Source organism: Sitophilus oryzae, unplaced genomic scaffold (assembly GCF_002938485.1).
Source record: "Sitophilus oryzae breed Bouriz unplaced genomic scaffold, Soryzae_2.0 scaffold_1057_pilon_pilon, whole genome shotgun sequence".
In the NCBI taxonomy this organism is placed as follows: Eukaryota; Metazoa; Arthropoda; class Insecta; order Coleoptera; family Curculionidae; genus Sitophilus; species Sitophilus oryzae.
This window is the reverse complement of record NW_022145679.1, coordinates 599,956-627,349: the sequence shown is the minus strand read 5'-3', so window position 1 is coordinate 627,349 and position 27,394 is coordinate 599,956. Positions and strand designations below refer to the sequence as shown.

Sequence of the window (27,394 nt, the reverse complement as noted above, 5' to 3'; positions counted from 1 at the left end):
CATTACTTCTGAGAATTAATTCTTGTGCTTACTTTAAAGCCAGAGAAATAAACTTTACTAAAAAATTTTATTGCCTCCTTAAATGTATACAGGAGTATCAAAAATTGCTAGTATATTTTAAATATTTATTTTACATAAGAACTTAGTTATTTCAAATACAATACTATGTATTTTTTTAAATAAGTCGAAGCAGATTTAAATGCTCTTTCAAACTATGTTAATGTTTCCTATACCTATCTGGCTCAGATTTTGAATAAAAAGCGAGTTTTCAATAAAATGGTAATCAAGATGGCTGGTCTCGCCATGACAATATGCTAATGACAGTTAGTAGCTATTTTCAAAATTGACATTAGTTTATGGACTTTATTTAAATTTATAACAGTTTACTTTTATTTAATGTACCTACAAGAGTTTAATAAGTAAGTATTTATTATTTTATCAAGATAAATAAAAAAGTAGTTGTAGATATATTGGATTTTCTAAGGAACGCTTGTCTAGAAAATTCCTATTTGGATATCTTTGAACATAAATCCTTCAGGTCAACAAGCAATTGTCCTCACAATAGAAAATCACTAGTAACCCCCACTCCATATTAATTCCATGATAGTAACATATCCACTTCCGCCAGCAGATACTGCTTCATATTTCTTGATAAAATAATAAATACTTACTTATTAACTTTAATGTAGGTAAATTAAATGAAAATAACCTGTTATAAATTTAAATAAAGTCCATAAACCCATGTCGATTTTAAAAATAACTACTAAGTGTCACTAGAAGTTTTCCGAGGGCCATGGCGACACTAGCCATCTTGGTTACAATTTTATATCGCTTTTTACTCAAAATCTGAGCCAGATAGGTATAGGAAACATTAACATAGTTTGAAAGAGCATTTAAATCTACTTCGACTTTCTTAAAAAAATACATAATGTTGCATTTGAAATAACAAAGTTTTTATGTAAAATAAATATTTAAAATATACCAGCAATTTTTGATACCACTGTATACATTTAAGGAGCAATCAAATATTTTAGTTTATTTCTCTGGCTTGAAACTTGAATTACAAGAATTGATTCTGAAAAGTAATGTACAAGGTGTTGACAAAGTTTTTTATTATAGCATGCATATTTAAATATCTTGAAATATCTTAAAAACCAAACCTTTTAAACAGAGTAAATCCTTATAATAAATGCCTTAGCTTATGTCCGAGAATCCAAAAATGAAATAAAATACCGGGTGTTCCATAAGAAAAAATATAACTTTGGTATGGATCTTAGTTCTGACACACCCTGTACATAGGTAAAAAATAATTATTTTAAATTATGCACACTGCCTTTCCACATATATCCATAAAGTATATTGTTTCTACATCTTTCCGTGTTCGTATAATCAAACGAGGCGAATGAGGTGCGCCACCCTATGTATTCCCTCTAAATGCGGGGTATATGTGTACCCCACTTCCTTGTAAAATCGGGGTACAAGTGTACCCCGCAGTGTAACTATTTTTACATCACTCTACAAATTATTGTTGTGACTACAATGACCAAAAGTGTTTATCTTTTTCTTGTCTTTAGTTTCCGATGTAAAATGTGTGCTAGGCCTCAAGTTGGCAGACGTCATTTGTGTGACAGGAAAAGAGATATAAGAATCTAAATCGGTGCCTCAAATGCATTAACAGTGTCTGCAAAGAGCATTCAAAAGTTTAATACACATGTGTGCTTAATCTCAGTAATTACATTTTTTTTAAATAATATTATCATTATATTTTTAAAGAAAATCACTAAAATGTATAAAAACTAGAGCCTTCAGGTTGTTTTATGATTTAAATGCAGTTAATTGTATACTGAATCGAAATTTACAGAAAAAAAGTGGAGTACGCGTGTATCCCACTTGTTTTTGAACGTAAGTTCTTTGGCCGAGTGTTATAAGAGTTCTGAAAGATAACTGAATTTTTTAAACAATGATATATTTTCACATGATTTCAGTTGAGAAACAAAATATTCCTTAATTTTCATTAAGTGTGCTTTTTGGGTTTTGTATTAAGACAAAATAATTTACTGAAAAATAAAACAAAAATAATTTAATGTAGATATACTGGGTGCGTCTTGAAAGTGGCTCACCTCTGTAATTTTTAATTTTTTTTTAGATAAAAAAACGAGATTTGGTATGTTAGTATATGACATAAATTGTAATTGAGTGACATATTTAATTGTTTTGGTCGCTTCTTGTTTCACTGAAAATTACTACAACTTTTGATTTTTAAATGGCACCCTCGGTCAATCTCTATTTTATTCGCCAGAAAATGACACTCTGTATGGAATGACGTATCATATATGTTATGTTAACTTTTGATATTTTTGCTTTAAAACAAATATTATTTTAAATTTCAATCTAGAGTGCCATGGCTATGTTAAAACACTAATTTTTAATTAAGGAACCTTGGAAAAATAGTTTTGATCGTCTAATGTTTTTCGTGTCTTAGCCTGGCCGGTTAAAACATGTCCAAATCGTATTTTAATCATATGGTATAGTATTTCGAGTTAAATTGTCGTTATTGACCGGGTGTTACATCTGCCAAAATGTCAAAAGTTGACATTTGATACGTAATTCTATTCAGAGAGTCATTTTCTATCAAATATAGTAAAAAAAATACCGAAGGTGTCATTTAAAAATCAAAGGTTGTAGTCATTACCGGTGAAACAGGAAGTAACCAAAAACAATTGAATACGTCAATCAATCCTAATTTGTGTCATTTACTAACATACCAAATCTCGTTTTTTTATATGAAAAAAAAGTTATAGGGGTGACCCACTTTTGAGACGCACCCGGAATATAAATCCGTCATGCTTCATCTCTTCTTGTTTTTAACCAGTTTTATGGGTATATTTAAAAAAATTACAGATCATATTTCAATATTATTGGAGTGACGGAACGATGAACGATGCACGGACGCGGATGCGTATATACTCGACTCATTGCCGTTCTTTAAAAGATCAGCCTGGGGGCGGACTTTTGTTTACTTCATCAGCTGTACATACTTAGATATTGGGTTAGATTCCGTTTCATATTTTGTCGGTTGATTTTTGGTTTTAACTCTATGATTTTTGGTATTATTTATTATTGTAGTGCAAAAAACTAATTATTTTGGTGTTTAAGTGACATAAACTACTACCATATTCACAGGTCACTCTCGGTTTCGCATAAAAAAATAGAAAAATTGAAAAATTACACGTTGTGTAAGTGATTTAACCTAAAAGTGCCCATACATTTTTTACTCATCGTGATTTTTGTGTGTGTTTCTTAAGACTCTAACAATTCATCAATAAAGCTTAAGTGGAGTGTGTTTTTGGTGCTATGCCTCATCTTTGTTGTGTTCCTGGTGGAAAGGATAGTTATACTAGGCAGCCTAAAGTGTCCGGAAGAGCAAGAAAAGTGGGTACGACTTATAAATCAAGAGAATTCTATTGAAAATATCTTTAATAAATTTAAAAATAATGTTCTCCCATGATGGTATTAATGAAAACTGGACAATTATGTTTATTTTATTCATATTGTGGAATCTCCACTCCAAGTGTTGTTGGTTCAGCTTCGATAGATTCAAACACGTAAGTAGGTATTATGATCTAGGGAAAAATAAAGAATATGTGTATTAATGATCATGAAAAAGATTATTATTTTGAGTTCAAATTTTAAAAAAGATTTTTGTAAAGACAAGACTGATACAGTTTAAAAGAAGAATGTGTTTTTGTTTGATAATATATAATGTATGTCAAGTTGTCAAGCATAACATATATTTTTGTTCAGTAATTTTTAATGAATAGTGTTGATTATTTATAATACCAAATTAATATCAAATATTTAAGTGATGGCTGAATACAATATGAATAAAATAACAATAAAATTGGTATATTTGCATAATACAAAATTAAGTTTTAAGAATAAAGGTGTTACTAAAAATACTAAGAAACTCATATTTCTTTGTTTTAATTGTTCTAATGTTATTTACATTTTACGTAAGAATTATACCGTATCATCGAAAAAAATCGGCGTCTAGTTGGCTTGGAAATGAACATCGAGGACATTCCTTAAATAACTGTACACATAAAATAATTAACTAGAATTTTACAATCTTGGAAAATTTGATATTCTTGAACCTTGTTTCTAAATATTCTAAATTTTTTGATTTTCTTGGGATTTAGGTTCGGGAAAAACGCTGATTAAGTTTTCATTTGGTTTTTCATTATTTTTATTTGGTTTAAAAAAAAGTTTCGGCTAACATTATAGCCTTCATCAGTGTTGTGTCATATGAAAAAATAGTGTCGAATATAATCCAAAAAATTACATATAAAATATTCACACCACACACATAATGTTTACTGCGTACTCCATAGTCAATGTAGATAATTTTAGTGTTAAGAATAATAATTTTAAAAAATATGTGGTCATCTTTTGATAAGTTTATATTAGTTTATTAATTGCAGTAAACATTATGAGTTGTGAATTATATTGTATATGTAATTTTATGGATTATATTCGACACTATTTTTCTCATATGACACAACACTGATGAAGGCTATAGTTAGCCGAAACGTTTTTTTAAACCAAATAAAAATAATGAAAACCCAAATGAAAACTTAAATCAGCGTTTTTCCCTGAACCTAAAAATCCCAAGAAAATCAAAATTTTAGAATAATTTTACTTATAAAATGCCAGCGATCTTCATTTCATACCCATCGCTGACGCCTTTTTTTAGATAATATTGTATTATTTGTAAATATAATTTTTCGAACATTGATACTAGCAAAATATGCATATAAATTTTGTGAATGCAAATAATAATACATCACTATTAGTAGATATTGAATGTTTTTTGTTAAATTAGATCGATTTTCAAACCCCAAAATTTAAAATATATTTACATTTTACCCATTATCTTATGTACCTATACATTTTTTGTACATTGTAAAATACTTGCTGCATTTGTATGGTTCATAATTTATTTGCCGAAGTATTTATTACTATAAATAGGTATATATGTTGTAGTTATTAACTCTATATTATGTATATTTCATGTAAACTATATCATTTTTAAAATACAACCCAAAAATCTGAGGAATAATTATGTTTTCCATGTATTCTACAACATATTTATTAATCCGTTATATCTAACTAGCGTGACGTCATAAATCTCGCCCGGAGGCTGATCTTTTAATAGAAGGCACTGCTCGACTTAATATTTTTGAGACTTGTCAAACTCTTGCCAAATTATAGGTTATAATTTATGTCAAATTATGAGAAATATCTTGCGTTTTGGAAAATGAACATTTGCGATTTGCTTTTGCATTTTGGTTCGTGTTATTACGTGTGTTTTGCGTTTTTGAAGTTAAGTGGAGGAAAAATCGAGGGAAAATTAACTGTAGACTCAGAGCACAGTTTCTAGTTAATATTCGGTGCCCAGACAGAGAGTTTTATTGGCCACCAATAAAGTTTGTATACCATCTCATATATGGTACTAAAAACAGGAGTAGCTGTAAAATAACGACATCACACAACAGGTAAATAAAAGATTTTAGTACTGCAGAAAGAATATGGCAAAAGGTACCCCGGTTTAAAAATATTAAGATTAAAGTAAATTGACCAACTTTTAAGGTATAAAATTCAGTAAGTTTTATTATAATTAAAATATTTTTTTTTATTTATGTAGTGTTTTAGTTATTCCTGTGCAATATTATTTTTTTATTTGCACATAACTTTTGTTGATAAATATAATAATGCACGGCGTTTCTTGAAATTTGAAAGTAAGAAATAGTTCTTTTTATATATTTTTTGGTATGTGATGTTTTGTTTAAAATACACCCTTGTTTGTTTTGTATTAACACATACCGTAATTTAAAAAAAAATAGTTTGATTAGATTTTTTCAGTTTTACACAGTCTCTTTTCATAATGTTTTGACATATCACTTGTAACTCAAATTTTAAATATAATAATTTCTTGCTATACGTTCCAGTTGTACCAACTTATTTCTTTGTAAAATAAAATTAAACTACTTTGAAATTAAAATGAAAGACACATCTATCACTGTCAATGATTTTGTCGTTGGACAGACTAATTACTATGACAGACTGGTTAGAAATCAAAGTTTATTGTGTTTATAAGCTAATTATTAGGGTCTCTGTATTGATGCAACTGATTACGGCTAGGATATTTTATGAATTTTAATTTAATTTTTTAGACATTGTGAATGATTTTCAATTTTTAAGTATAAAGTCTAATCGAAACCACTAATTTATTCCACTAATTTCGGTTCTGAATAAAGCCTAAGTCGGCAGGCCAGGTTGAGTTCATCAAAATGACGGAAGTTTTGGTCGGCCGACTTGGTTAGCGGATGTAGTCCGCTCAACAAAATACATCGTACCGTTGATTGAGATAGTTAGGCAGATTAATATCCCTCCATTATAAGAATCACGTGGAGCGCTTACACTATTAAAATAATCTGAGTAGTTATCAGTATTTATTTGTGACTCTTTTTGACATTCCTGAAAACCTGTACACGTAGTAAAAGAGCACACAACCGTTGATTGAAAGAATTGAGATGATACGCAACCTAATGGGCAAATTTGTGACAAGGCTGATTTGATTTCCCCTTGCGTCTCAAGTGTTGTACGGTGGAGACACCAATCGTTCTGCAGCCAACGCATAAAACACTTATTTTCTCTATTTCGGCCAGCAAAGGCATGTCGAAGACAGTGTGGAACTGAAAGCGCCAGTGTTGCCATGTTAAAATGTGTAATATCTGTAATATGTTTTACGAAAATATCTTTAGATGAAATATCCCCATTTTTGTGTTGAAAATTTATTCGTGTTAAACATGGAATAAAGAAAAAAAATCTTTTTTAGGTACTGAATACATATATAATATATGGTACTTACATATGAAATAACACACACAGCGATCTTTATTTTCAAATCAACTCTGACGCCTTTCTTTGTTTAATTATATAATATTATATTAAATTGTTTAATGATAGAAAATTCGTATTATTAACGTACTCTACCCAAAATCCCTAAATCTACAGATTAATCCGTAGTTCTGGCAGCACTTTCTTCGGCAACCACCCACTCTGTCGACTGAAAGCAGAACTACGGTACAGCATTCTTTATCCGATGCGCTGTAAACGACTATCAGCGCGCAGCGGCGCAGAGCTAAACTAAATCTCGGTCATGAAACGGTAACATCAACTACATCTCGGACATGTTTTGTGTTACGAAATCGCCCGCAAGGTTGCGCATTTTTTATTTCTTCAATCAACGACCGTACGCCCACAAAATATGAATAACAAACACTGATCGGCGCAGGTTTTGTATCGCGCACGCCTGGCCTTGTTTGTGCTGCGTCTTGAATATGCGCAAACGCACTGTTAGTATATGATACGCATAAGTTGCGTCAATGTGCGCCAAGCTTTATACCATTAGTTAAATACATTAAACAGTCTTAATTTTCATTCAGAACCTCGTAATTAGTAGAAAAAATTAATTATTTCAATTACACTTTATACTTTTTAGTTTAAGATCAAAAACACAATTAAAATTAATAGAATATCCTAGCAACAGCTTGGGGTAGTCAGTTGTATCCATAGAGAAATCCTAATATTTAGCTTATAAAACAATCAACTTTTGATTTCTAACCACAATTTCTCTTGACGGATGACAATAAAAGGCCAAAAAGACATTCTTCTCAAATTTTGAAGTATAATTTGTGGAAAAGTTAAAAGTTAGTTAACTTTTGCCACTAATTGAATATTACTACCACTAATTTTGACGATGTGAATGCCTACATTGATAATAGAAGAACAAACTTCTACGCTAATTGAAACCACTAATTTGGAGGTTCTGAATGAAGCTTTAGTCATATTCAATAGTCAGTTGGGCCAATTAACAAACGTTCACAGATAAAATTTTACAAACTGCAACCTAAAAGATTAAATTTATTGTTCTCAGCTAGAATTTTTCCGCCGCAAAATATCCGGTTATTCCCTCCCCCTCTCACACTATTCACAATTTATGATTGCCACACATTAGTTTATATCTGCATAGTATTTGAACGTTGAATCGTTTGTATTATATACCTGAAAAAAAAATTGAAGATTTATGTATTCGAATTGTGCCTGCTCTGACAAAGCGAAAAGACTAAAAATTCGATAAAAGTAATTTATTACGAAAATTATTATATACCGGGTGTTTCCCAAAAATGGCTCGGCCATATAATTTTTTAGTTTTTCGGATAAAAAAAAACGAGATATATGTATTTCACACCGCCGCGCCACGCCGTCATGCTGATCGCATTAAAATAATATTGAAATCGTGGTTTTGTCATAATATTTAAGTATTTTAGTTATTGAGACTATAAAACACTCAGATAATAGATTTGTCTGATGTAACGCTGCTTCGGGTAGTAATCCGGGTAGTAACAATCTGAAGATATCAAAATATTTACTTTTCTATTTTTATTTTTATAATTTCACAAATTATACTTCCAACACTTTTAGAATAATTTAATAATAAATTTTTCGTATACTTGCTATTTAAACCCGTGTAATTGTATATATACTAGTTTTTTACGATATTCTCCGATGATGGCAGCACCGGCGGAGAATGCACCAAGCCTATAAAATGTTCGGAGTATAATTATTTCGAATTTATACTTGCTTTGTAGAATAGGCCCTAAATAGCAAATGTATGATGTCAAATTATTCGTAAAAAATGTTCGTAAAAAAGTTTTGTTATTGAGAGCAAACCTCTTCATACCCTAGACCATATGTACTTACGTGGATACGTAAATCACTATGGAAACTGTTGCAAACATGTCAACCACTTACATTTATCTTCTTTCTTTGTTACACACGCGGTGCCTCTACTCTATCTATCATTGTCAAGGACCTATCGTCCAAGCGCCAAATTTGAATATTTATTTTAAAAATTTAATTTGTAAAATGCATATACTTGAACAATAAATCGACTAACAAACAAAGAAATCTTGTCTAAGAAAAGATAATTCGTGGACCATTATATTAGAACTTCCACACACCAAACACTTTTTGTCATTTTTACGAGTATTTAAAAAGTCCAACGAAAAAAAAATAGAAATATAATTGCACAAACTTAAAATTAACTTCTCAATGAATGCACTTCCATCCTTGACTATATAAAAGCGATCGATAAAAAAGTAATTATTAATGCAATTTTTAAAATAAAAACAAAAAACAAGCGTCGTTACAGAACGGAAATAATATTATGATATATGATTATGACAATAATATGATAACAATGAACAGTTGGTTTCAAAAAACATCCCCCTTTACAATTTTTTCTTTAATGGCTATAAACGCGAGTAAAAAACTAACCGCCCGCACGACCGAACAAACACTAGAGGGGCCACTGGTCATCAAATGGTCTAAAAATTGCGAAAATTTAATCATCTAATTTTGACACAAGTGGTCGCGCTTAACTTTTTTAATTTTAATTCAATTTTCATTCTTTTCAAACTATATTATTTGACTTTGTTGTATTTTATGAATGTATAAATGTTTTCTTAGTATAAAGTTGCATTATAATAATTTAAATTTTATTACATATATATTTAAAATTTAAATATTATGATATACAGGGTCCGGCAATAGTGCGTCGGGCATCTGTAGCTCATAGAATAAAATACTTGAAAATTTTGTTTTAGTGCAAACCTAAAGTATGTACCAGGATGTATTTCAGGAAAATATTTTAACTTCTATAGGGTGGCTCAAAAAAGTGTGAGTGGACCTAGATGATTTTTTTTAAATGGAACACCCTGTATATTTTTGCATTTTTGGCTTTCTTTCCGATCACTTTACATAACCCTAAGATATGAATAAATACATTTCGATAGTTTCAGAGATATTAAAAAATAAATCAAAAATATATATTTTCAGCCCTTCTTAAAAAAATTATTAAAAATACAAGAACTGTTCTGAAATCAAAACTATATTAGGTATTTACTTTAGATAGTCTGTACTTACTTTTCTATAAATATGAATATCGTAAATTATACAGGATGTTCAAAATTCTACGCCAAACTTTCTAAAATATAAAATAATTTTTCTTCGTTTTATTAAACGGAACACCCTGTATATTATTTTTTTTATTAGATGGAGAGTTTAAAAATGAACATTTTTTGTATTTAGAGTATTTCAAATTTCTTAACGGTTTCGCAGATACACGCAGTATTATTTCATATGGCGCTTTCAATGGTAAAACACGAGAGAAAAATCATTGGGTGGCTTTGATAAAAATTTACTGTGGAAAATGCCATATGAAATATAAAACCGCAAATATCTGCGAAACCGTTAAAAATGTTGAAATACTGTAAATACAAAAAATGTTCATTTTTTAATTCTCCGTCTATTGAAAAAATAATATACAGGGTGTTCCATTAAAAAAAAACGAAGAAAAATTATTTTATATTTTAGAAAGTTTGGCGTAGAATTTTGAACATCCTGTATAATTTACGATATTCATTTTTATTGCAAAGTAAGTACAGACTATCTAAAGTAAATACTTAATATAGTTTTCATTTCAGAACAGTTCTTGTATTTTTAATAATTTTTTTAAGAAGGGCTGAAAAATATATATTTTTGATTTATTTTTTAATATCTCTGAAACTATCGAAATGTATTTATTCATATCTTAGGGTTATGTAAAGTGATCGGAAAGAAAGCCAAAAATGCAAAAATATACAGGGTGTTCCATTTAAAAAAAATCATCTAGGTCCACTCACACTTTTTTGAGCCATCCTATAGAAGTTAAAATATTTTCCTGAAATACATCCTGGTACATACTTTAGGTTTGCACTTAAACAAAATTGTCAAGTTTTTTATTCTAGGAGCTACAGATGCCCGACGCACTATTGCCGGACCCTGTATATGTCAGTTGCCGTCTAAAATGTCATCTTGATAACAAAAAGTTAGTTATTGTCAAAAATAGTTAAAATCATATTAAAACATTAAAATTCACAAGTTATAATCAGATATTTTATACTATTTCAAAAACAAAAACATAATGGTACAGGGTAATGTTGATATGCAGGTCCAAAACAAAAAGTGTTGTTATATTTTTTTCAGTTTTCGTTGTCAGACACGGAAGTTATTTCACTGATTTTTGTGTCGTCGGATATTTTTATTTGTGAAATAGAAATATTGCGTTTGGATTGCAAAACTAAAAGTGGAAGTTTCATTGCAATGTAAGTAAGCGTTTGTCCATTTTATATTTGACTTTTTTCATACCTACGATAAATATACATGTATTGAAATTTTATAATTCGTTTTATTTAAAAAATGTTAGAAAACAAGCCTGTAGTCCTTAATTGACATAATTGCTATGTAATATATTTCATTTAAATGTAATAAATTACTTTACAGTTAAAAAATGTAAATTTTAAAAATATATACAGGCATTAATTGAAAAATTTTTAGTATGCGACCAAACACGAGAGGCGCTTTATTATTTACTTTCATTTCTTAACGTGACAGATGAAGTTCTAAAGGGGGATGTTTTGTGGATGGTTTCCATAACAATGTATAATTTGTACTTTCTAAACCTTATAAAATTGTGATTATTTTGGAAATACGTTCAAGTTTTAATGCGCATACGCGAAGTAAGGTCCTCGGAAAAGGCAAACCTATTGAATATTTCATAAATGCAATAAGGGTTTGAAAATGGCATTTCGTGATGTTGGAGACCCCGTTTTTAATGGTAATGGTTTGGCGTTTATGCACCCACGTAAGTATACAGAGTGAGTTCCTACGATGTATTTTATGTTTTTGTGTTTTCAATAGTGTTCTAATTTCGTTATGATTTATAACTTATAAAAAGACAAAATATATTATTAAACGGCTCTTTACAATTTGCATTACACAAACTAAAACTTAAGAAAATAATATCACTACAAGTTATTTTAGAAAATTTTCAAAAAATCGGCAATTGTTTTCAGTACATAAATGCATCTTTATAAAACTGAATTTCTAGCTATTCTCACAGAACGACCGGTCGACTTAATTAAACTTCTCCTGTTTCGCCTCTTCGAGTGCTTCTCTCAATTCATAAGTTCTTTTGTACCTTGTTGTTACCCATACCGCATAAAAAAAATCTAAAATGGATAGGTCAAGTGACCGAGGAGATCCATGCAATTGGTCTACCTCTTTCTATCCCTGAGTCTACATAATTATGATATAAATAATTTTTAACATTTCTTTCAATGTGGAGGGGGGAGGGGTTTAGTGTGTCATAATGAAATTCATGTTTGAACCACTCTATTAATGCGCTAGTATCAAAATTTAACTTTTCTAACATGTCTTGAAAACCGTTCTCTAAAAAACGTAAGTAACATTCACCGGTCAACGGCCAACGTATCTTCGAAACTGTATGGCCAAGAAAAATTGAGCCAATAATCCTACACGCTTTTCTTCATTTGAAAAACTCTTATTTACAATTTTTGTTTATTTTAATATAGAAAGATTGGATGTGACAATTTCATATTTCTGAGAGCGACGACGATTCAACTTGTTCCCATGGCTAACTAAGTGAAATTAGTCAAGAAAGATAAGAATTGGCTATAACTCAGTAATTTTGCGAAAGAAACACATTATAGCTTATATCGCTGAAAAGCTTAAAAATTGGCGCTTTTTATGAAGTCATGGCCAACTATGGTTTCCATTTAATAAAACATATGTTTGTGTCATATGTCAAAAATGACAGGCTTTAGAAAAAGTCGGAGAACACAATCTCATTAGGGATGTGATTATCTACAACTTTTATCTGAAAACTAATTCTCTAAAATAGATTATAATGGAATTAGGGACAATTTTTAAAATAGCCAAAATTTGTTTTTATCGAAATATCTAGTAAGCCATGAACTTTTTCAAAAATCTGAAAAGCGCATATTTATGACCCCACAAAACTGCAATTCTTTCCCCATTTAACCGACTCTCTATCTCCAGTACTTTCCGGGATACCTATAGTGAACATCGTAGGAAACTCACCCTGTATATGATCCAGGATTCATACAAACAGAATGTAATTAGCAAAGCTAAACTCTGCTGCAAATGGGCATTAGTGATACACAAGCTAATACTAAAAAATATAAACAAAATTTGACACACGTCTCAAAAAGATCGCCTTCCCTGTACTAACCTCTGGTCCAAACTCTGCGAAATCCTTCAGTCTCGGCAGCCCAGTCAACTCCCTGTAATCGTTATACGACCTCAAGCCGTGGTCTCTTCCTCGCTGTATGTTAATAGAAGCTAAGTCCACGCCGAAAGGATTCCCACCTCTAAACATGTATCTGGTCAACTAGAAACAAAATAGTTAATAAAGTAGTTAACCCAATCGCCAGTTAATCGCTTACGGCTTCCGGCATGAACGGATCGACGTCCTGTATCGGTTCGGTCGTGAGGGTGCTTAGGATTTCGTCCAGGAACTTTTGGTGCCTCATGCGCGACGGATAGAACATTACTTCGGGGATGGCGATGGATTCCTCCATTTTAGTTGGGCCGTAAAGTCTGTAAGGGCAAGGCAAAATATTAATATGAAAATAATATGACCATAATATGGTATGAAACCAAAAACATCTAAATGGGTAGACAGAACACTCCATTCATGAAACTCAATTTTTTACTTTGAATAAGAAGACTAAGGAAGGAGCATAATGCTATCCATGTATTCATGCATGGTGGGCGGAAAAAGCACTCTAGGGTGGGGATCCTTGACAGTTCTGTTTGACGATTCATTTGACACATTTGAATTTGATTTGAAATTTTGTGGATTTGTCAGTCTTTACGGAGCTTATTTTATGTTATTTATTATTTATTCTACTACTGATAGTTGTATAAAGGTAGCAAATCTAGATGGAAATTGTGGCAGAACTTAAATTAACAGTGACACTATCGCGATTTATCGAAAAAGACTCTAAAATAGTTGGTTGTGTAGCGTGCGGTATATCTCGGCAAAATTGAGTGAAATAATGGAACAACTTTTCGCTAGTAAGTGACTATATAATATACATACGTGTAGTAAACCGATCATTTATGAAATTCACTTAAATCAACTAAATTATATATTTTTCTTGTATTTTAGCTTTTAATTATTACTTATTAAAGATTAGATGTCAAAGAATTTAGATACGTTAATTTGACTTACCTGCTTCAGTAGCGTATCGGATGTTTGTGTTAATAAATACTTATTATAAATTATCTATTTTTATTAGAATCATATATTTTTATAACAATTTTAATAACTACCAACATTTATTCACAAGGTAAAATAAAACAACAAATTATTGAGTCTACCCCACGTCTACCCTACATCATAGTTTTACATTTTTTAAATAAAATTAGAACGACACTGATAAACCGGAATTTAAGTCGGCCATATTTGAGGCCCATCGCGGTGTACCTAAGATTTTTGATATGCTCCTTCCTTAGTCTTCTTATTCAAAGATTTTTTAGAATCATACATGGTTTGACACTGTTATGAGAGTTAAAAAGAGATAGGTACATAAATATGACAACACGGTTGAGTTTCCTCTATCTCTCTGTCATTTGGCTCTATCAGTGGCGTGATGTTTTTTTATCAAAAATTGATTAATTTTATCAAAAATTGATTAGGATTGCCTCAGACCAATATGTTACAACTTCCTTTAATTTATACAGGGGTACCAAAAATTGCTGATATATTTTGAGGATTTATTTTAGATAAAAACTTCGTTATTTCAAATGCAACACCCTGTATTTTTTAAAATAAATCGAAGAAGGTTCAAATGGTTTTTCAAACTATATTAGGGTCTCCTATACCTATCTAGCTCAGATTTTGAATAAAAAACGATTTTTAAATAAAATGGCAATCAAGATGGCTAGTGTCGCCACGGCAATTTTGTATTGACAGTTAGTAACTATTTTCAAAATCGACATTTATTTGTTTATGGACATTATTATTTTGAATTTATATAAGTTGGCTTTTTAAAAAAAAATACCTACAATAGTTTAATAAGTAAGTATTCATTATTTTATCAAAAAAATAAAGCAGTATCTGCTGGCGGAACGAATGGATATGTTACCAGTGATTTTATTTTGTGAGGAAAATTGCTTCTTAGCCTCAAGGGCTTATGCTCAAAGATACCCAAATAGGAATCTTCCTGATAAGCTTTTCTTTGAAAAACTACTAGTCCTATTTCGCAGAGCTGGTAGTGTGGTTTATAAAAAACCTAATAGGCAGAAACCTGTCATTGGAAGTGAAGAAAATGAATTTGCCGTAATTGGCTCTTTTATAGAAAATCGATACATCTACACAAGTCATCGTAAAATAAATCAAAGAACTTCTTCGTTTTTCTTTGATAGAATAATAAATACATATTTAATAAATAATATTTATTAAACTATTGTAAGTAAATTAAATAAAAGTAAACTTGTATAATTTTAAATACGTCTATAAACTAATTTTCTGTCACTAGAAACTTGCCATGACGACACTAGCCCTCTTGGTTGCCATTTTATTGAAAAATTGCTTTTTATTCAAAATCTAAGCTACATAGGTGTAGCATTTTATTTAAAATACACATAATTTATATAAATGTACAGAATTATTTTATTTAAATAAATCAAGTTTAAGTCCTCGCACCGAGATGGCATTCTAAGTACTGCTATTATCTTTTATTTTTTTCTTCAAGTTTATTTCTGGCGAAATATTTCAGTCCGGTCGAAGTTTGTTGGTCACTTTATATCCGACGGTGTATAGTCACACTTCGTGCCTACCTTCCCTCGCCATATTGATGGTAAAGGCTCAAACCGATAGAGCTATCGGCGTTTGTTGGCATTTTGCCAATTTGTTTGGGAAAACCCTCTGAGCAGAGGTAAAACTTTTATACTCTGTTTTTTTTCTCAGGTAAGATTTCGACAGACGATGACAGAAGAAAAGCAGATGACGTCCCATACCAATCTATTTATTTTACTAAAAAAAGTTTCTAATAATTTTTAAGTTATCTATGGATGGGTTTAAATATAAATCCGTCATACGTCATGTCTTGTTGTTTTTAACCAGTTTTATTGGTTTATTTAAAAAATGACAGATCGTATTTCAATTTTATTGGTTTGACGGAACGATGAACGACAAACGGACGCCGATGCGTATGAACTCGCCTTTAGATTTTTGTCATTTTTGACGCTTGTCAAAGTCTTGCCAAATTCTAGGTTATAATTTTGTGTCAACTTTTGTTAAATACCCTGCGTTTTGGAAGATGATGCATTTTGATTCGTATTATTACGTGTGTTTTGTGTCTTTTGAAGTCAAGTGGAGGAAAAATCGAGTGAAAATTAACTGTAGACCCAGAGCACAGTTTATGGTTAATATTCGCTGCCCAGGCAGAAAGTCTTATACACCAATGAAGTTGCCATCGATAAAGTTTGTATACCATTTCGTCGTAGATAAGTGCATCTCATATATGGTAGAAAGGATCAAACAAAACACATACTAAAAACTCGAGTAGCTGTAAAATATCGACATCACACGATAGGTAAATAATGGATTTTAGTACTGCAGAAAAATAAAGGTACTGGTTTAAAAAAATTAAGATTAAAGTTAATTAATCAACCTTTAAGGTATAAAATTTGGTAGGTGTTATTATTAATAAAATAGTTTGTTTTATTTGCCTATATTGTTTTATTTATTCCTGTGGAATATTACAAATTTGTATTTGTACATACAAGTTATATTGATAAATATAATCATAAATGCGGGTAGGTAGTTTCATAAAGCTTGAAAGTAAATAATAGTTATTTTTTATATTTTTTTGGTATGTAGTGTCTTGTTCTTGTTTGTTTTGTATTAACACATACCGTTTTTATTAAATAAAATAACTCGATTACATTTTTTCAGTTTTATACAGTTTTTTTTCACAATATTTTGAAGTGATCACTTGTCATCTTGTCAATCAAATTTTAAATATTTCCTGCTATGCGTTCCAGTTGTACCAACTTATTTTATGGTAAAATAAAATAAACTACTTTGAAATTAAAATGACAGACACATCTATCACTGTCAAGGATCTTCTCGTTGGACAGACTTTATTTTAAACGTAACGTTTCCTAATACTTTTTTTTGTACAGGGTTTTATTTTATGGTACGCATTTTTTATGGTAGCATTTTCTGGTGCCATTTTGTTTGTTGTACCTGACATTTGGGCCACGTTTTGTCCCTACATTTCACACCGGGAATAACGGAGGAATCCCTGAATCTACAGAAGTTTTCGATCCTGAGTGCGTTCCACTAAGCGCTCATAATGCTCAAAATATGCCCTCGGTCGTTCCACATGATGATCGCGGACGTTGTGGTTGGGGCGAAAACGTCACTAATGACGTCATTATTTTCGCTCACGCCGAGCTAACAATGACCCATCTGAATATTAGGATCAAAGTGGACGTTGAGGAATTTTGGCGCAATTTTTAAAACTTAGACAAAAGACTTAAGATAAAAAGTTTCATAGATTCTCATAACCAATAATACATGGCTTAAGTTTTCGCTTTTTACGATCGCGATTTTGTAAAATTGCATTCCACTATTCGTCTGAACTAGATGAAGAAGATTCAGACACATTCCGATGCACCAAATATCCAACAGTCGCCAAAGACATTTTGATTTCTTTTTTTTTGAGACAGATTTTTTGAATTCTCTTCTGTGATTTTGACTATTATTTACTTTTTACATCTTATTTACATACATTGACAGGATTGACGCTTAAAACGCCCCATAACCCATTCCACTTGAGTTTATGATTGTAACGCTCGCAAGCAAGTGGAACGGGAAAAATCGCGATCTTGAGCGTGAACGTTATGAGTGCTTAGTGGAACGTACTCCCTGTCTGTGTAGAGACGTTTTTATCACAATCCAGTTCCAGTAGCAGTTCACCACAACCAGCTTGTGATCAGAAGGGATAAAAAAAGCCAGATCATTTCATTTTATATCTATTTAATTTAAGTTCATTTGAATGCATTAAGCCCTTCAGGCATATTATATATTTGATTGCTTTAGAGTCACTTTGAAATATTTTATTCATGTTATGCATATTTCTAATATCTACATAGTACAGTTTTTTTAATATAAAGAGTCCCTACATTTTGGTACCAAGATCGCCAGACTTTTTGCGGAACAATTAATAAAATATTAACATTCAGAAGCGTGCAGATTTAACTACCATTTTGAGTGATCTATTTTGATACATACAATTTACCAACAAATATTTTCAAACATCAAATTTTTCATAGTCTTATTTTATTCTACTTAACATTTAATTATTAATTATATTTAGTTAATAGTTCATCTCAGCGTTTCATTTGTGTAATTCCTAAAGTAAGTAATACCTATATTCTGAGTTGATTTCTCAGTTCTCAACTTAGAAGTATCACAATTTAATTTTCACTAGCTTACGACCCATTGCTCACCGGCGAACAGCTCCGTCGCATAGTATTAGTTGTTTTAATATTTTTTCCAAAAGAAAATTCTTATAAAAAAACATTCCATCATTTTTTTTTATAACTTCTAATGCTACATAGGTATAGGAAACCCTAATATAGTTTAAAAGCATTAAATTTGAATCTGCTTCGACTTATTTAAAAATAATCAGGGTGTTGTATTTGAATTAACAAAGTTTTTATCCAAAATAAATCCTTAAAATTGATCAGCAATTTTTGGTACCCCTGTATAAATTTAAGGAAGCAATAATATTTTTCAGTAAAGTTCATTTCTCTGCCTTTAAACTCAGCACAAGAATTCATTCTGAAAAGTAATTTACAGGGTGTTAATAATCTATTCTATTGTAGCATGCATATTTAAATATATTTAAATATCTCAAAAACCAAAGTTTGTAAACATATTTAACCCTGATAATATATGCCTTATTTTGTGTCCAAGGATCCAAATATGACACAAAATAACGGGTGTTCCATAAGAAAAAAATATAGCTTTGGTTAGGTTTAGTTTGGATTGGTAGTGGATCTTATCTTTCCGTTTTCATATAATCAACCGAGGCGAATGCGGTGCGCCACCCTGTATATTATATTAGAAAAATAATTATCGAATTAAAAAAAAACCCTAAAAAGGTGGAGTGGGCTGTTTATAGTGTTTATTTACCTATTAAAGGTAACTCCTGGTTCTTTCTTATCGCTGCGACTTTTACACTTGAAAACTGAACAACTAATCACCACTATAATAAAGTTTATAATAAATACATTGTAATAAAGTTCACTGCACAAAAACTATTAAAAATCAAAAGTTCGCTGATGACCAGCTGATGATTTATTCGTTACTTCCCGAGGGGTGAACAGCTGCAGGAGGTAGGTGTACATTCGAAAGAAAGTACGAGGGAATTCCTAGGAAGTACCAGGAAGTATATAGGATTTCCTAACAAGTATGTGGATTTCCCAGGAGGTATACAGGATTTCCCAGGAAGTATACAGGATTTCCCAGGATTTATGGTGGAGTTCCAGGAGGTATGGAGGAGATCTAGGATGAGATAGCTCGAAAAAATACACATCAAATCACAAATATTGACCTAGTTTTGATTAAAATCACACAATAAGCTCAGTGCATAACAAATAAATTTGAATTAAAATACTTACAGCTTCATTCAGAACCTCGCAATTAGTGGAATAAATTAGTGGTTTCAATTACAGACCAGGACTGATTTAAAATTGGAAGATAAAATAAATTTTAAGGCAGCTCAAAAAATATGTTCCATTGAAGTCCTTGAATTATTTAATACTGTTGCTGAGGGTGCAGAAACCAAGAAATAAATAAAATAACAATAAATTTAAGAATGACTAACTTAGTTATATGTTCCTATTTGGAAGAAAATTTGGATTTAAAAACAAGGTTATATGTATTGTCAAGACTTAAATAGATGTCAACTTGGGTTTAGATCAAATTGGGGAAAAAACACAAATAATATAATCCTAGTAAATAAAATATAATTCGAGTAAACCAATTTGATATAGGCCCAAGAGATCGGTTACCTGCATGACATCGACACAGATATGTTTTTAAATAACATTGATAATTAAACAATTAAAATACAACAATCTCGGGTCGATAGTCAAACGCAGGCTACCAAAGTTCGATTTCCTCATGGTCATAGCCGGGTGAATGTAATTAGACGAAAACAGATTGAACGACGTAACCGGCGATGACCACGAGGGATAGAAAATATAAAAATGTATGCTAAAGAGAGTCGAGAAGTGAGTCCATCGATGTGAGTCGTATTATACAGTTAGTAATTCGCGTCATCAGTCCGTTAGCAGAAGACAGCGCAGACTGAAGATGTTCCTGTAAGTACTTAGTTAACTAAACCATTAAGTCTTGGCATTCCCCAAAATTGTATTATACTGTGAACTTTATGTTAAATAAATGTGTATTTTGTTCAATGGTTGTTTTGATTGAGAGAGAGAACCTGGTATAGCGAACCTAGCAAACAACTCCCAGCTAGGTCGCGACATATGGTGGAGGCGCCGGTCTCTTTTTTAATCAAAGCAACCTTTTTGAATGCAAAATTTTAATTACTTTCTTTAACACCACGACATGTGTTGGAGGCGCCAGTCTCTTTTTTAGTCAAAGTAGCCTTTTTTAATGCAAATTACGGGTAAACCCCACACACCTCCGCAACATGTAGTGGAGGCAAAGTTCTTTTATTTTGTTTAATTCAAATATATTTTTTTTTTCAATACTTCCCCACAATCAAGACATGTGGCGGAAATGTCCTTTTTATCTGCTGCAAAACAGCCCTTTTAAAGTATTTTTTTTAATTAATTATTTTTATACTTTACGCCACCACAACATGTGATGAAGGCATGTGTATGTATTTTATTTTTTTTATATTTTGGGAATGCCAAGAATGTCCTAGTTTTAACTTATTGAATTGATTTAAATATATTTAGTTTTTGCTTTTTAACATAGTTTCTTTATTTTGATTAATATTATCCAATATGCAATTTTCGTCAAATTTAAATTTTTGCATATCAATTTTGTTGTCCGATTTTTGTTTTCGTAAAATATACGAAATAATTTTAAATTTTAGTTGATAAATATTTAAATAACCTATATCTACTATTATAGTATGAATATTTTATTTTATAGTTTTTATTAAGTATCACATAATAATTGAATACCCTATATATTATTTGAATATTATTTATTACACTTATTTATAAAGTCAAGTGCTGGAAAATGCTGACGACTGTAGTTTTCACCCTGACCTACACATCATGTTTTATTTTGAAATATGAGTACATTCTCATCCACATTTGTTTATTATTTTTCTAACGTTTAAATTTCATTCAAACGCCAATGGCTTTGTCTATATTTAAATATTTCTTGATATATTTCAATGTCATAAACTCTCTAACTAATTATTTTTAAACAAGCTAAACTTTTTATTTTAAAATTTTTCATGATGGAATTTCAAAGACTTCCAGTTCTGCCTAAATTTGTTGAACCCCCTACATTTGACCCTAGGTACGATTGTCCAGTGTCTTTTATTTCTAACTACGATAAAATTACGGATAGAAATGGTTGGGATTGTGCATATAAAATTCGATATTTGCAGTGTTACCTGAAACACGCATCTGTCTTTGGTTTGAAAATACGCGAAAAAATAAAAATAATTTACATAAAACTTGGCCGGATCTGAAAAGAGATTTTATTTTAAATTTTGGCGGTGATATAGCAATAAGAAAACTAAAATCCAAATTGCGCTCACGTAAGCAGGATGCAAACGAGGACATTAAACATTATTATTTTGACTTACTTTCAATGTTTCAAGAAATATATGATGAAATTAATTTTGATCAGTTCAGAGACTATTTTGAGAATGGTTTGCATCCATCTTATGACAAATATTATTTTTATGTTGTCAAGCCGTGATATGGATTTTACCGCGTTAAACAATATTGTCTATAAATTGAGTGATCTAAAGACAGACTTACCGATTACAACACGTTGGACATTCTTCTCATTTCTACGAAGATAAAACAAGTATAGATAATTCAGCTAGTGAAAATAAGTATGAATATAGCAATTATGTCCAACATTCGGATTATTTAAATTCAAATAAAAGAAATAAAAGACAGGTAGAGCATGACTATTCGTACAATGGTCATAGGGTTGAAGATATTGATAATGTAAGAGGCAAATCAGGACATGAGAATAAAAACTGTAGGTATAACAATACAGACGAATATAATTTTAATACGAATTATGAGAGAAGACAACAAAAGTTGATTGAAGATAACCGGACAAAGAGTTCCGAACAAAACCCACCCTCAATTGAGGACAACCAGACCACTAATTTTGAACAAAACCCACCCCTGTTTGAGAGACAAACAGCTGATATGGATGGTATATTTATTGTGTCGGAGGAGCATGCTGTAGAGGAATGCACAAATAATGTTGCGAGTTATTTTAAAGAGGATGATTTGGATTCCCTCAATTTAGAAAGTGCACGGATAGAGGAAGATTGTGATGCCCTCCCCGTGGCAATGGGATACGCACAGGCAGAGGAAGTGAATGATACCCTCCCTGTAGCAATAGAGTTCGCACAGGTAGAGAGGGAAGATAATGCCCTCCCTGTTGCAAGTGAAGTTATGCCGGCTGAGGATGAGTGGAATACCCTCCCTGGCAATGTCGAGGAAGACGAAAAGATAAATGGGATCCTTCCTGTTTTGAATATGAAAAGTGCTCCCCAAATATACCGATAATTTGTCCGTCCGACACAGAAGAGAAAGATATAACTCCGACACATGAAGTCACATATTTAAGAAGTAAAAGGACACGCCTATTGGGCCACCCTTTAAGGAACCGACAGTTTGACTATTTTGACCGGAAAACAAACGTTCCAAGAGAAAAAACTCATGATGAATTTAGACCCCAGCAAGCTATTTCTTGCACAAGTAGGAGAATGAATATGATGTCCAAAAGCCCCAACGCCAAGATGGCGAAGGATATCATTATCCACCCTAGCCACCCTCCCTGGACTCGATGCTTATGAGTCATATTTAGAGTTGAAATTAGAATCAAGAAACGCATGATTGTATAAAGGACCTGAACTACTTAAATAATAATTAACTAAGTATTTATTTTTTTTAACTTTTAGTTGTAAGATTGCAATAAAAGACAGAAACTAATTTATTTTTGAGTATTTTTAGGTGACATTTATTTTCTAACAATGAGCAAAAATAAGAATAAAAAAAAAGGAAGGAAAGAAATACCTTCAAGGTAAGCTGAGGTAAAGTATACTCAAACCTACTACATTTACAGCTCCTGGGGAAAGATTATGTAGCTACGTTGGTCTTAAAGAATTGCTCGGATGATATTTTGTTGGTTGATTTGTTGTAGTTATTTTTTATTCCTAGTATCAACGTCACGTGACTATTTTGGCCTAGGATGCCCATTATTTTTTTAAAAAGCCGTGATTGTTTTAGAGGTACTAGTTGAATTTGATTATTTTTTTTTCCCGAGTCAGAAACAAATATTATTTATAATTTATGTTAGTAATAAAAAAGAAAAATAAACTGGGGGGCGATAGTTTTGTCAATATGTATGTATGTTGTTCTGTTTTGTAGACTATTTATTGTATATGTTTCCATGTTGACAAAACATGTTATTAAAAGCCACGCGACTTTTTCCAAACAATCTTTCACCACTTAGGAGATAAAGGACATGTAATGTAGTAGGCAGAATTAAAAAGATACGTAACGATTTTTGTTTCTCAAGAAAGAATGTGATGAATTTCGCCATATATATATTTTTTTTTCCTTCGTCCTAAATCAAAAGAAAATGTAAACGTTATAATAAATACTTACGTTTCTATTTTTGCTGAAGTACAAATAGTTGGAGGTTATTTTTAAATATAAATAATAATACAAAGTGCTTAGCTCGACTAATTAAATAGCAATAAGCAAAGTCATATTTTAAATCTTTATTTTTTTTTATAAATATAAGGAACTTAAGGAAATAATTAGAACTATCAATTTTTAATATATATTTTTTTTGAGCAAATGCATATTCAGAAATATTTAAGACAAAAATGAATTGTAGATATTTCATAGGTAATTAATAAGAATGGTTCCATTAACGTAATTGTTATTCTGTTTTAGATATTAGAGATATGAATAAAATATAGTACTTACTCTTTAATCCTTCATGAATCTTTGTATCACACCTGCCGATACCACAATCAACACTAAGAAGTCGGAGGAAGAAATGAGTTGCTGTCTGGAAACACGTACCAACCACACCAGTAAGATGAAACTTTCCAGCATCACAAGCTTTGTTCAGTTGAGTAAATGTTAAACACGCCGCTCGCCTTTTTGCCTCGAATTTCAATGGATTGGAGATAAGCACTGTAAGTACTTAGTTAACTAAACCATTAAGTCTTGGCATTCCCCAAAATTGTATTATACTGTGAACTTTATGTTAAATAAATGTGTATTTTGTTCAATGGTTGTTTTGATTGAGAGAGAGAACCTGGTATAGCGAACCTAGCAAACAACTCCCAGCTAGGTCGCGACATATATGTCAAGACTTAAATAGATGTCAACTTGGGTTTAGATCAAATTGGGGAAAAAACACAAATAATATAATCCTAGTAAATAAAATATAATTCGAGTAAACCAATTTGATATAGGCCCAAGAGATCGGTTACCTGCATGACATCGACACAGATATGTTTTTAAATAACATTGATAATTAAACAATTAAAATACAACAATCTCGGGTCGATAGTCAAACGCAGGCTACCAAAGTTCGATTTCCTCATGGTCATAGCCGGGTGAATGGAATTAGATGAAAACAGATTGAACGACGTAACCGGCGATGACCACGAGGGATAGAAAATATAAAAATGTATGCTGAAGAGAGTCGGGGGGTTAGTCCATCGATATGAGTCGTATTATACAGTTAGTAATTCGCGTCATCAGTCCGTTAGCAGAAGACAGCGCAGACTGAAGATGTTCCTGTAAGTACTTAGTTAACTAAACCATTAAGTCTTGGCATTCCCCAAAATTGTATTATACTGTGAACTTTATGTTAAATAAATGTGTATTTTGTTCAATGGTTGTTTTGATTGAGAGAGAGAACCTGGTATAGCGACCCTAGCAAACAACCCCCAGCTAGGTCGCGACATATGGTGGCCCAATTTGATCTAAACCCAAGTTGACATCTATTTAAGTCTTGACAGTATAATTTATGGTATTGTGTGTTTTTTTACGTATTTGCCGTATATAGCTAATGATGAATAATAAGAAAATTGGAGAACATTTTATTTCAAGTAACTGTTACACATGCATTCAGTTGAACGCTCATGCTCTGATTAATTTAACTATACATTTTCGAGAAAATCCAAACATCACAGCTTTTTAGCAGTCAAAGTTGTGAGAAAATATTCCCAGCCACAAGGTCCATGACAACAATGCAATCTACGGTAGTAAATTATAGTATTAAAGAGATACTGCAACGATTGGACAGAATTAGATCGATAAATAATATTACCCATAATTTAAAAGCTATAATACGTTTCCCAAGAGAGCAGAAAAGATTTGAAAAAGTTCGTTCTAAGGGCCAAAACGATGCACCAATTGAAGCGCAAAGTGCAAATAATGAGGTGAAAGATATTGAAAATATATTTACTGATCAATACATTGAGATTATTGTGATGGACTCTTTGCAGGAAGCACTTGTTGTAACTGAAAAGCTGGGAATGCAAGTTGAAAATTTTTCATGGAACTCGACCACTATACTAAAAAATTCAGAAGAATAATCTGCAGTAAGTGATGAAAATGAATCTGTCATTGATGATTCACGAATAGCCGAAGAAAGTATTTTTGAAAATCAAGGGGAAGAGATAGATGATTTAAGAATAGGAATCGACCAAACTAATGAGCAAACCAAACCAAACCAAACCAAACTCTTCTTTATCGAGTCGATTTTGGATACTTTTTTCAACTTTCTGTAAAGTTTGAAACTAACTACAAATTTCGTATGCTCAATAGTATCAGGAATTCCCAAAAAATATATATGGGATTTCCCAAGAGGTATTCAAGAATTCTTTAGCTATTAGGAGGTTTCGTGTACAGAATTTGGGTCAGCTGTTTACCCCTCGTTACTTCCAAAAAGTGGCGTCTAACATCACAAATTCTGCTGCGGCCAGTATATGGGCGATACATGTCCTTGTATATTTTGTTGAAACCTTTTTGGTTTAATCGATAAATCACATCCATAAGTTTTACTTTTATTTCGTTGGATTCTACTGATTCTATGCATCAGTTGGCTTAATATAAATATTGCATCTACCGTGAATTTATTTGGGCGGAAACCTTGCTGCTCTGCAAATATTCTTAGCATAGTAAACTCATCGGCAAAAGTCTTGCACCCCCTTACTATTTCAATAAAAAATTACATTTCAAACTAATTTTTGCGTGGAAATCAATAGATGCTAAAGTTATGTTAAAAAATAACACAAAAAAGGGAAAACTTTCACCAAGTTTAATAATATATTTGCCAAAATACAAAAAATGCAAATTCCTTAAAGAAAAATGTTTGACAAAAAAGAGAAAATAAATTAATAAATAATAAATTCTGACAAAATTAAGGTTACTAATATAAAGTATTGCCCCCTCGATTTGTTATGAGTGCATCAAGTCGTCGGGGCATCCCCACTATAAGGTTGTTTATGATTTCTTGAGGTAAGTTCTGCCATTCCTCTTGAGCGGCAATGATCAATTCCTGGCGATTTCTTGGTGGGTTATTTCTGCGAAATACAGCTCCGGTGATGTAGTCCCAGACATGTTCAATAGGATTCATGTCGGGGGAGAGTGGAGGACAGTCCAGACGAGTTATTTCCCCTTCATTTAATGCTTCCTGGACCATCCTAGCTCTGTGAGGACGAGCGTTATCATCGATGAGAATAAAATTATTGCCGATTTCTTCTCGCAGTGGATAAATTATTGATCTGATTACAGTTTCCACATACAAATGTGCGTTCATCATCTCAGGAATATGAATAAGCTCTGTTCGCCTATTGTACATGATGCCACCCCAGAACATCTCAGTTCCTCCTTGATAAGGAGTAACAGCAAGGGCTGTATTCAAGCGATGCGGCCTCCCTGCCTCCCTCCCCACTCGCTGACGTAAGTTATCACTAATCAAACCTATCCTGGCTTCGTCAGTGAAAATTACGTTTCTCCACTGAGGTAATAACCAGTTCTGGTGTTCTCTAGCCCACTGTAGCCTCCTTTGCCTATGGTGTAAATTAATAGAGGGACTCGCAGTGGA

The 27,394-nt window shown here is 31.6% G+C and overlaps 1 protein-coding gene across 1 annotated transcript in view; it reads right to left on the bottom strand.

Moving 5' to 3' along the window:
• The window catches only part of LOC115875504 (chorion peroxidase-like), a 66,916-nt gene that overhangs the window by 14,757 nt on the left and 24,765 nt on the right, over positions 1-27,394 (bottom strand). Inside the window, exons 9-10 of the mRNA XM_030890982.1 lie at positions 13,434-13,587; positions 13,220-13,378 (exon numbers count right to left, since the gene is read on the bottom strand). Coding sequence (XP_030746842.1) covers positions 13,220-13,378; positions 13,434-13,587 — 313 coding nt within the window. The remainder of the gene's footprint in view (positions 1-13,219; positions 13,379-13,433; positions 13,588-27,394) is intronic.